Raw genomic sequence first — 12274 nt, forward strand, 5'->3', positions numbered from 1 at the left:
CCACTGAACGACTTAAAGAATAGACGTTTACTTCTCACAGTTCTGTAGGCGGAGAAGTCAAAGATTACAGTGCCAGACAGTTTGATTCCTGGTGAGGAATCTCTTCTTGTCCTGCAGATGGCCCCTGCTCACTGATGTCCTCACATGGCAGAGAGACAGCGATCTCTTGTCTTTTCTTTTTTCTTCATGTAAGCCACTAATCTCACTATGAGGGCTCATCTAACACTAATTATCTCCCAAAGACCACATCTTCGAATACTATCACACTGAGGATTAGGCCTTCAACACATGAATTGGGCGGTAGGTTGTGGCGGGCGGAGATGGGCACAGAGTGGGTGACAACAATACAGTCCATAGCAAGTATCTATACAGTTTCTATACTTTTATTGAGCTGGTCTAGGCATAGAGCAATAGATCAAACAGAATAAAAACCTTTGTCTCATGGAGTTTATATTCTGCTGGAAAGAGTAAGGCAGTGTGTAGAGGGAATAATTGCTGTCATAGATGTCCACTTCCTTATCTCCCTAACCTGTGAATATGTTAAGCTACAAAGGGGAATTAGGTTGCAGGTGGAATTAACATTGCTAATCAGCTGACTTTAACATAAGAAGATAATCCTGGATTATCTGGATGGGTTCAGTGTAATTTCCCCATAAGTAGAAGAAAGGAAGCAGAAATACAAGAGTGATGCAATATGAGAAGGATTTGACCTGCCCGTGCTGGTTTTGAAGATGGAGAAGAGGGGCTATGAGACAAGGAATGCGGGTGGCCTCTAGAAGCTAGTAAAAACAAGGAAACTGATTTTCCCCCATAGATTTAAAAGAGGATTGCAACCCTGCTGCCACCTTGATTTTAGCCCAATGAGACCTAAGTTTGGACTTCTAAGTTCCAGAACTGTAAGATAAATTTGTATTATTTTAAGCCACCAAGTTTGTGGTAATTAGTTACAGCAGCCATAGAAAATGAAAACAGGCAGTGTATATATTGTATATCACATGGCGATAAATTCTATGGAGAAAATTGGAGCGGGGAATGTGGAGAGGGAGTGTTGAGGGTGGCAGTTTACTGTAATTTTAAATAGAGCAGAAAGGGGGGCCCTCTGGTGACTTCTGACCAAGACCTGAAGGAAGTGAGGTAGTAAGCCTTGAAGTATCCGAGTAAAGAGTGTTCCTGGCAGAAGGCACAGCAAGTATAAAGGTAGGAGCTTACCTGGCATTGGTGGGAATCAAAGAGGGCAGTGTGGATGGAGCGGAATTTGTGATGGGGAAGGTAATGGGAGACAAAGTCAGAGATAAAGGGGTACTTTTTTGTGCTGCTTTTACTCTGAGTAAGAAAGGAAGGCCCAGGAGGATTTTGAGTAGCAGAGTGATGAAAGGCAACATACATTTTAAGGGAATTACACTGGCGGCTGTATTGAAAATAAAACAAACGCAGGGCAGGGAGGAAGCACGGGGACCAGGTAAGAAGCTATTGCAGTATTCCAGGCTGCAGGTATTTGTGGCTGGACCAGGATGGTAACTGTGGAGGTGGTGGACGGAGGTCTGCTTCCGGATATCTTTTTTTTTGTTTTTAATTATTTATTTATTTTTGGCTGTGCTGGGTCTTAGTTGCTGCACGTGGTGAGCGCAGCAACTAAGAGCGGGGGCTACTCTTCGTTGCGGTGCGCGGGCTTCTCACTGCGATGGCTTCTCTTGTTGCAGACCACGGGCTCTAGAGCGCAGGCTCAGTAGTTGCGGTGCACCGGCTTAGCTGCTCCGTGGCATGTGGGGTCTTCCTGGACCAGGGCTTGAATACATGCCCCCTGCATTGGCAGGCGGATTCTTAATCACTGCTCTACCAGGGAAGCCCCTGGATATCTTTTGAAGATAAAACCAATGAGTTTTTCTGATAGAGGTGGAATAGAAAAGGAGGAAAGTCAAAGAAGATTCCACGGGGCCTTAAGCAACTGAAATGTTGGACTGGCCCTTCCCTGAGTTGAGGGAAGACAGCGGTGTGAGCAAGTCTGACAGGGAGAGTCCATTCAGTGTGGGTGAACTTTTGATATCTGAATCCTCTCCCTCCCCCATTCTTTTCCTTCAGAGTACTTTTCCAGACGAGCAAAGACACATACATGTAAGGAATAATAGCCAATGGGAAACAATATCTACTTCACATCATGATGGGGCCAGTTTGCTGTACAATACAGGGCTCTGATAAAAGCCAGACTGGAGAAGAGATGTAGCCCAAGATGCTATAGATTGAATGTTTGTGTCCCCCCAAACACAATTCGTATGTTGAATTCTAACCCCCAAGGTGATGGTATTGGGAGGTGGGGCCTTTGGGATGTGATTAGGTCACAAGGGCAGAGCCCTTATGAATGGGATTAGTGCCCTTATAAAAGAGGCCTGAGAAAGCTTCCTTGTCCCTTTCTGTCATGTGAAGACACAGAGAAAAGATGTCTATGAGGAAACGGCCCATCATAAAACATTGAATCTGCCAGTGCCCTGATCCTGGACTTCCTAGCCTCCAGAACTGTGAGAAGTAATTTCTATTTATAAGCCACCCAGTCTATGGCATTTTGTTTTAGTAGCCTGAATAGACTAAGAAACAGGACCAAAGAAGGCTTGAATTTAAAATGCTGGCCCTTCAGAGCAGATTCTGAAGGTTGAGCCATTTTCTTCCAGCCACCAGCTCACAGGCAGGGAAGCTAGATCAAGGGTGGGTGAGAGATAGGATGTGATTCATTATATTGACCCCACTCACTGGTTAAAGTTATCGAGGAAATAACAAAGGCTTCCTCCCAACCACCAGGTTCACCATTTCTCCCCACTGAAGGGGCCACTAAGGGGATGAAGTGGGATGAAAGTTCTCTTTTCCCTACAGGCAAGGCTGAAACCCAAAGAGAGAGGCAGAGACCCTTCCATTAATGCTTATTGATTAGAATCCAATGCCTTCTTTGCCCCGCACATGCCCTGCTCATCTGCGCGCTGGAGCTTGAACCCTATCTTCGAGGGCAGAAGTTGGATCTCAATGTTCTGCTTTAATTTCTGAGACAGGAAACCTTATTTTTCCTCTCTTCTTGACAGAACAGAAAAGACCACGTAATGAGAATTCTGGGGCAGGCAACAGCCTCTTCCCAATTAGGGACAAGTGAGTATGAGAGAAGGGCTATTAAAGGTAAACTAGAGTAATTAAGAGACACTTCTACCCTGATTGTTATGGATGATGAAGTGCTGTCTGATTGCCATGGAGCCCAGGAACAAAAGGAACTTGAAAGCAGTGAATGGGGTTTTAGACAATTTGGAAATGAGATTGCATGACTCAACAATGAACAGAAACATTGCTTAGTGGCTGGGTTTTTGTATCTGACCATTTTTTCTTCTCTTGTTTGAGTTTTATATTCACAATATTCATTATCTCTGCATTGCCAAATTGACACAGAATTAACTCATTTAATCCAGGGTTGATATCATTAGACCATGACTATTTATTAAATATTTCTTATAATATCAGAATTGACTTGATATTGCAAAGGATGGGTGAGATTTTAGAGGGTCTCACTTGGTAGTTGTGGAAACAGCTTTTGCGGGAAGGATGTTTTCTCTGTGTATTCTAGTTTCTACTCAATATATTTCCATACTTCTTTAAAGTGTGTAGTAAGAACTGTAAAATGCAATACTTAGTCATTTGGTACTTCTCAATCAATGTGCACTAAGATGCTATCATACGGAGAATTAAAAGATGTGGAAGACTCATTCTTTTCCTCAGGAAGCTTATATTTAATGACTCCTACTATGAACTAGGAATACTTTCTATGTTTACTTTTCCCTTTACTACCACCCTGCAAGGTAGATACTACAAGGTAGAGGTCATGGACCAAGATCACACAAACAGAAAGTGGCAGAATGTGGGTTGGGCTTCAATGTCCATGCTCTTTCCATTACTCCCAGCTTGCTCTAGCAAATTGCTAGAATCTCAAAGTATTTTCCAACGATTAATGCTCTCCTCAGTCGGGCAGTCCACAGCATTTTTCAACACGTCAGAAAATCCTGGAGAAGGTAAGCAATTTCCTCCTCTCTAGGTGCCTTGGATGTGGCCCTGGTGGACCCAGAACGCACCCTTTCTGATCTGATATCCTACTCCCCGCCTTGGCCACAGGGTCAATGTCTTTTCCGCAAGGCCGGGAGCCCTGCTCAGACTGTCCATTCCCCACCTCTTTCCGGAGGGAAGATGACCCAAAGGCGACCTAACGTTCCTTTCCGACGGAGCTGCCATTCCGCGGGCGACCGCCAGGGGGTCCCCGCACGCGCCTCCGCCTGGTAGCCGCGCGCCGGGTGCCGGTGGGGGCTGCTTTGGAGCGGCGGCGTCTACAGCTGGAGTCCCGCGCTCGCTCGCCCGCGCGCTCGTTGAGACCGCGCGCGCTGGCCCGGGAGCCCCTCGCTGGATTCGCGAGCGTCGCCCCTCCTGCCCAGAGCTCATCCTCTTCCTCTCGCGCCGCCTGCAGCTGCCCCGGCGCGGGGAGCCGACAGGGCCCCGGGGCAGAAGGTAAAAACCCCACGGTGAGTGAGAGCTCGCTTCAAGCGAGGGGAGGTGGCGCAGCCCGCGGCCGCTCGCGCCGGGTCGCGCTCAGGAGGGTAGAGGTGCGGGGCGCACCTGGGTGCGGGTGCAACAGGAGGGCGGGAGGCGGCGGACCCCGTTTCCCCGCCCGCCCTTCGCTGGCTTCCGGGGCTGGAATCCGCGTCAGACCCCTGCCCGCGTCTTGGCTTCTGGCCGGCTCCTCCCGCGCCCTTCCCGGGTGTGAACAAGAGTCCACCCCGGGCTCCGGGGCCTTGATTTTAAAAGATCTGTCAAAAATATTGATCTTCTTCGGGGTACAAGTCTGTCCCCGAATCCATCCCGCGTTGCAGATGACTGCAGGGTGCGTGCGGGGCAGTGGGTGGCGGGAAGACAAACTTTTACAAAAGTGCGCCTGGGCAGGGGGACCACGTTTAGGGCGTCTTGATACTGAAGGAGGAGGCTCGGCTCGGGTCTGCGAAGGGGGACTCCGCTCCATCGGCAAGGTCGCCCCGGGGACTGTGGATGCTTCTTGGAGGGAGAGGGTGTGAAAAGGACGTACAAATCCTGCCGAACCCCTGGGCCAACAACTGTCAAATATCTGGAATCCCAGCCCCTCCCTTTCCCTGCACTGAGGAAGAAGGTGGAAACCCTTCAACTTTCCTTTAATTGCCCCTCCCTGACTTTGGACCCCTCTGGAAGGGTAAAGGGCCGACTCCCGGCGCCTGGCAAGTAAGTACCAGAGACCCCAAACTCCTCAAGATCCCCCTTCACCCACCTTCCTGACCCCTCCCAGACGTCCTTCCCGCAGGGACCACGCGACAGAGCCGATTGAGATCGTGGCGAATAGCCTTTTGTTTCTCCGCGTTTCCCCTATTGTTTGCCTTTCTCACATCTGGCGGGGCTCGGGAGACAAGGAAGCCCCTCGGGTCCTCCTCCCCCCGCCTCCACACCAGCCACCCGGCCAGCTCGCGCCCGGGAGCCCGCCTGGGGAAGGAGAGGAGCCCGACCCCAGCGGGGCCGCCCCACCCGGGCCTTGCGGTTAGAGGGCGGAGGGAAAGTTGTTCCTTCCCCGCCTCCTCGGGTGCCTGTGGCCCTGGGCGCATTTCTCAGGTCTTATCCCCAGCGCGCCGAAGAGCGCAGGTCGAGATGGGTGCCTCTTTCGGCAGAGAGTGGAAGCGAGGTTCCGCCCCAATCTGGGTGTCCTTTGCTGGGTTCCAGTGGATTCCGATCTCCGCCTAAAGGCGTGTGGCCGGCCGGCTGCCAGGCGGCGGGACGGGATCAGGGCACTTCTGGTAGGCCGACAGCTTTAAGGCTTTGAGGTCTGCGAGTTTCCAAGGGTCGAAGGGCAGGCGAGTCGCCTTAAAGAGAAGGGAGATATGCAAATAACCTAGGAAGCCTCGAGACTTTGTCTAGAAACAGGAGTGAAGTGGCTCCCTCCAGAATGAACCTGGAGTTCTGTCTTCGCATAGGGCTCCAAGTGTAAAGTCCCGGTCCCCTCTCGGCATTTAGGAAAAGCGGATCCGGAGGACCCAGTGCAGACGCTGCCAGGGCCGAGTTCACGATACCCAGGCCTTGTGGATCGGTGTCTGGAGACAGAGTTCTCCTGTGAGTGCGCCTGTGAGATTATAGTGGCCCTGTTTCTCTGCCTTTCCTATCAAGTTGTTTGCTTACACATGGTGCTTATTCTTAATGGCTGTGGATTATTAAAGAACTAGGACTTACCACCTGAAACTAATATAATATTGTACATCAACTATACCTCGGGGGCGGGGGTGGGGCGGGGGAAGAGCTAGGGCCGAAGCACAGTAGCCATTCTGAGAGGGCAGGGCCCCCAGCTGGTGCCCCTAGAGTCGGTTAGACTGTGATAGGAGACTGTGTCTGTACACCTGTTGGAATCTATACCTGCACATAGTCTTACATATACTGGTGTTGTCAGCCTTTTCTGTCTGACTGACACTCCATCAGTCCCCTTCCAAGGAGACTCAACTACACCCTTTTTTTATCCTCCGCCATTTGATCCCTGCCCCAAGACAGGGGAGGGAGGAAGCTTCCATCTGAACACTCGTGACCGATGTACCCACTCACGCATTTTAAGTAGAAACTGCACACTGGCCTCTGCCCAGTTCCAGAAGTTTTCCCTTTACTGGACTTATAACTTTTGAGCTTCCACTTAATAAAGAAGAACAAAGGAGACTAAGTCAGGAGAGTGGACACATAGAGCACTTTCTCCAGTGACTTCTGAATATTACCAGTGGGACCAACAAAAGAAAGCAAGCAAAATCTTTGAAGTACCAGAAGGCACTTTACAAAGATTACATTATGAAACTGATCCCCAAGGAAGGATTCCTTTGAAACTAGCAGCAGCAGCAGCAGCAGGAGAAAAACAAGAAGGACCTGAGTTACTCAAGAAGTGTCTAAGGGCGTCATTAACAAAGTGAAAGGGCAGTGTCTGTCCCAGTCTACTCCAGTAAGGAAGACAGGGTAATTGCAGTGAAAGATAAGCTTGTACAGTTTCTTTAATTTTAGAATTAAAAGAAAACCCTCCCCAGCATTGTAGAAAAAACCAGAAAATACAGAGAGGTGAAAATTAAAGCAGAAGAAGGAGGGATATTATAAACAAGGCTCCATTAAACAATCTTATCCAGGTATTTCCTTGGAATAAATTTCTGGAGATAGGATAGCCAGGTCTAAGGAGTTAATGTACTTTTTAAGGGTATTTAAGATGTCATATTGTCCCGTAGGAAACTTTTGCCAGTTTAACCTCTCCCCATCAATACACAGGAGTTTTTTTCCCCTATACCCTATACCCCACTGATAGTCTATATTATCACTCTTTTTTATCTCTGCCAGAATGGTGGGAGGGGAGTATCTTATTGTCTTCTTTTGTATTTATTTAATCATAAACGGGATTAAACATTTTTTCACATTGCCCGTTAGTATTTCTTTGTGATGGTGCCAGTTTCTGTCCTTACCTATTTTTCAGTGAGAGTGTTCTCCTTTTTCTGACTAATGGTGCTCGTAATTAAAGCATCCTGTCTGACTCCTGCCTCTGCCAGTACAATCAGACAATCTTTATTGACTGGAAGTGCCAATTCTCTTCCTTCTTGCATTGCAAGCATTTAGCAAGACTGCAACCATAAGTTGCTGAAGTAACTGACACGGTCCCAGTGGAGTTACAAGGGAGACCATGCAAAGGCATTATTAGAGAAATTCATGGAAAATATTAAGTGTATACTTTCTGCTCAGTAGCTTGCATGCCCTAATTCCTTTATAGCTTGTAATGCTTTTTAAAAATTTAGAACTACTACTGATGAGTTGTTTTTTCTAAATGGATTATGCTAACTCATTTTATTGTGTGATCCTTCCACTGATAACCAGTATCTAGTTCTTGTGCCTTTAAACATTTCTTCTAACTTTTGGACTGAATTTGCCTCAATTTTATCATAAGACTTTCTCAGTTTGACTACATTGTTGGAGCCCTGTACTTGGATAAATCTTGAATCTAAACAGTTTAGCAGCGTGCTGTTAAAGTAATAGCAGGAGAAGCCTTCCAAGAGCTGAACAGGGTACATTTCACCCTCTTTGATGCATTTGGGTAGCCACAGTCTCCGTTAATTCTTGCTTGAAGGTAGATGGTTCTGAAATGGGGTAGAGGAGAGAGAGGAAGAGAAGATTCATTTCAGCTAGAAGATGAATTAATACAGATGAAGGACCACACGAGAAAATTTAAGTAAACAGTCTGAGTAATCTAGGTACAAATTAACTTTCAAAAAGATAAAGTCTATTAAAGTGTCATGTATTATTAAATTTATTTAACAAATAGAGAGTGGCTTTCTAATTGGGAAAATCCAATCTGAAATTCTTCCATAGTCTGACTGTAGACATTTCATTTCAGGCAGAAAACAAACAAACAAAAAACAATGAAAGGCAGATATTAAACTTTTCTGTAGCATTTTCCATGCCTTTAGATATGAAAATCACACCGTATGCATTAGGAATGAACAATGCTCTCTGCATTAAATCACAGGCATCTAATTCAACCATCCAATATCACCATGGATCTTCACTCTCTTAAAATAATAAAATACCAAGCCACAAACTTTGTATCATTTTAACTAAACCAAGTTGAGAAGCAAATGGGCCAGAAATTTCAATTTTTTTTTTTTTTTTAACAGTAGGGAGACAGGAAGGGTTTTAACTCTATGGGAGCGTGTATAAGCTCTTTTAACGTGCTGAACTTCCCTAGAATAAACAACCTTGGCAGCAAGAGGATTAAGTCATTGAGGTGTTCCATTTTTCAATATTCTCTGATCCGTGTCCTCTAGCCATTGTTTTGGTGGAGTTCAAAGGTGAGAGATAGAGCAAAGCAAGTACGAAAGAGCAAAAGGAAAGAGGAACAGAGAGTAGAAGGTGGAGGGGGAATCCTCCTTTAAAACTGTCTTCAGGACTTCCTAACAAGACTCTTGGTCACCCAGGAGGTGGTTGGCATCACTTTCTTTCTGCCAAACTTCAGAAACAGTGAACATTACCTAAACCACCACCAATCCAACCGAGGGGAGCCTTGGCATAGCACAGTAATCCTTAAACAGAGGATGAAGGAGGAAGAGAAGGAAAAGGAGATTTTGGAGAGAAATGGAATTTGAATTCTAAGAATATACCTTATTTCCTCCTGAGTAGTGCTGTGAATTTATGAAAGAAGTAGAAGCATCTTCTGATTTCCACTCGGACGATCTCCCAGGCGCAGTGACTGTATTTCTTATCTTTGAGGAACCTGTCTATCCTGTTGAAATACCTCCTCAGCTCTAGGTTGCTCAGCTGGGGGACTGGAGTTCCTGACTGTGTCCGCTCATCCTCTGCCACCTCTCTCATGTCTTCGTTTTCCTCCTCTTCTTCCAAGCATTGTTCCAGGTATTGCAGCTGTTGATCAAGTCCGATTTGGACTTGTCTCAGGTGTTTCTCTTCCCAATTGGATTTGAAGGTGTCTTGAATGAAGATGTGGAAGGCCTGTCTGGACATTTCATAGAAGGCCTCCTTGATGTCCCTCGTCAGAGGCTGGGTGTGTGAGAGGATCTCTTGGGGCAACTCAAAAGCTTTGCTTTCTCTTAGACACTCTATAGGAAATGACTTGCTCATCCTTCTCAGAAGGCTCAGATTTTGCCAGGTGACTCTCCTCAGGTGAACATTCAGCAAGTTACAGTCCAGAGAGAGGATGCCGGTGACAAACAGACCCATGAGGCACACCGGCCACATACACTTTCTAATCACATCAGGCTCGGCACTCATTGTTTTTCCTCACCCCCTTAGCTGAAAAACCCACAAGACTCAAGGTTGACAGTGAGTGAGGTTTTAGGTCTTAAGTATTACTTCGTGTGCCTTTTATACACCTGGGTATCTTCAGTGGGGAGGAGTTCTCTCATTCGTCATTTTATGGTACTCAGGGTTTCAGCCCCTTTGCCTTTGAGGCTTTTTTGACTTTGGGTGACTACATTGACTTTGGAAATGCAATCTTGTTTTTTTTTTTTTTTCCAGAGAAGTGAGCAAAGCATTATCATTGTGTTATCTTAGGTACCTGGGTGATCCATCCCAGTACTATAGAATCATCAGAACCAGCCTGATGCAGATTGTTTCAGAAAGAACTGAAAACTGGGACTCTATACACTTACTCACCTAATACTATTACATAAGAGAGAGCAATCCTCCAAGGAAATATTTTTACCTGACCTTGTAGCCGAACATCTTCTCTCATTGAGTTAATCATAGACGTTGACAAAATAACTATGATTATTTGATTGCAAGACCACTAGAACATAACATAGGTTAGGTTGTTTCTAATCTTGATAAATTATGCTTTTTAGAAAATAATTAATTAATTTTTATTTTTGGCCGCGTTGGATCTTCGTTGCAGTACCTGGGCTTCTCCTTGCGGTGGCTTCTCTTATTGCGGAGCATGGGCTCTAGACGTGCAGGCTTCAGTAGTTGTAGCACATGGGCTCAGTAGTTGTGGCTCGCAGGCTCTAGAGCGCAGGATCAGTAGTTGTGGCGCATGGGCTTAGCTGCTCCGTGGCATGTGGGATCTTTCCGGACCAGGGCTCGAACCCCTGTCCCCTGCATTGGCAGGCGGATTCTTATCCCCTGCACTACCAGGGAAGTCCTTAAATTAAACTTCTATGTTTGGATATTTTCTCTTTTTATTTGACTTTTCTGGGCCTCAGAAAAGATGAAAAACAGAGTGGGTCGTTGAGCATGGCACTTATCACAGAACAGACTAGGCCAGCTTAGTTTTCTGTTGCCATTAGGAAATGTTGAAACTCTCCAACTATCCTTTCCTTTAGTTAAACCTGAACCAGTGCTTACCACCCCCGCATAGCATTTTGTATGATCTGATCTCTTTCTTAGAAGTTCTCCAGCGGGTTGTATATTGGGGAATATTTTTCTGCCTCATTAACTTCTCTCTTGTAGTATCATGCTTTTTTTTTTTTAACTTTTAGATATGGTTTAGGTAGTATTTTAAAACTTTAACTTAGCTGTCTTTCCTTCTTGTTTAGAGGTTCTGCGTGCTGGAAAGTTTTTTTTGTTTGTTCCTGTTTGTTTTTGAGGAGGTATATGAGTAGGTGATCACCCATTTTAGCCAAGCTAATTCCCACCTGGATCAGTATTACTGTGGTAATGATGGCTGTCCACCACTTATGGTTTTCACCCTGTTTGACCAGATAACCTTCTTCTGGTTATGGTCAAAGAAAATTTCTTTCTCCAGGAATGTGAAATGGGATGTCATTAAATAAGGTTAGCTTTAATTACCACCTTAAAAAAAGAAATGCATTAATTTTCAATAAAATCATTTTAGAATGGTAAGCAACCGCTGTTCCATAAATATGGCAAACTTGGACCGCAAAATTGCTTAAAATGTTTGTGTTTAAATTAGCTGGCTACACCAAAGGCTAATTGTAGACAAGTGAGACTTCTTAAAATCCTGGCTTTTTGGACTGGTTTACTATGAGAAGAAAACCTGCTACATAATGTTACTCTATGTGCTCTCTCTGTATAAATTCTGATTTCACAGAGATATTTTGTGGGATGACTAACTTAGAAAAATAATTAGGAAAATGGGCCCTTTTACACAGGAATATAAATTGACACAAACTTCCTGGAGAGCAAGGTGGTGCTATGTATCAAAAGCCTTAAAAATGTACCTAATCTTTGACTCAGCAATTCTCCCTCTAGGAGTTTATCCTCCAAGAAATAATGGTGGATGTCTTTTAAGGACTTAGCTGTCAGGAAGTTCATCACAGCAAAAAACTGAAAGCAATTTAAATGTTCAGCAGTAGGTACTTGGTTAAGTAAACCATCTGTAGAAGACATCTGTGCAAGCATTAAAAATTATGTTGTGGGAATATATTTGGTTACTTGGATGGATACACTTTGTAGCTTAAAAACAAGTTTACGTGGTAGTATATAGTCTTATTTGTTAAATATAAACATATGCATATATGTACAGAAGAAATCTAGAAGTATATATGCTACAAATATTGAGTCATTATCTCTGACTAGAAAAATAATGGGTGATTTTTAGTTTTGTATTTTTATTTACCTAGACTTTTAAAGTTTTCTATAGGCAGCAAGTATTTCTTATTTAATAAGGCAAACTATTTTTCAAACAAAATATATTGAAAAACAGAGATATTATACATCTGCAGTAGGATCAATACTACTTTATTTATGTAAACATTTCCGTTCTAGG

General features: G+C 45.0%; 2 protein-coding genes across 2 annotated transcripts in view; one reads left to right on the forward strand and one right to left on the reverse strand.

The window, feature by feature from the left end:
* The first annotated feature begins 4353 nt into the window (after positions 1–4353).
* The window catches only part of MOB3B (MOB kinase activator 3B), a 205964-nt gene continuing 198043 nt past the window's right edge, over positions 4354–12274 (forward strand). Inside the window, exon 1 of the mRNA XM_065879307.1 lies at positions 4354–4538. The gene's annotated coding sequence lies outside the window, so the exon portion shown is untranslated. The remainder of the gene's footprint in view (positions 4539–12274) is intronic.
* IFNK (interferon kappa) lies at positions 9195–9819 on the reverse strand. The gene has a single exon (XM_065879611.1). It carries the CDS (start codon positions 9817–9819, stop codon positions 9196–9198), a length of 624 nt encoding a protein of 207 aa, XP_065735683.1. The 3' UTR covers position 9195.

Source organism: Phocoena phocoena, chromosome 6, assembly GCF_963924675.1.
Source record: "Phocoena phocoena chromosome 6, mPhoPho1.1, whole genome shotgun sequence".
Taxonomy (NCBI): domain Eukaryota; kingdom Metazoa; phylum Chordata; class Mammalia; order Artiodactyla; family Phocoenidae; genus Phocoena; species Phocoena phocoena.

Bases quoted from the DNA above. Each gene is read 5' to 3' on its own strand.
- IFNK (XM_065879611.1), bottom strand. From the start codon at position 9,819: ATGAGTGCCGAGCCTGATGTGATTAGAAAGTGTATGTGGCCGGTGTGC.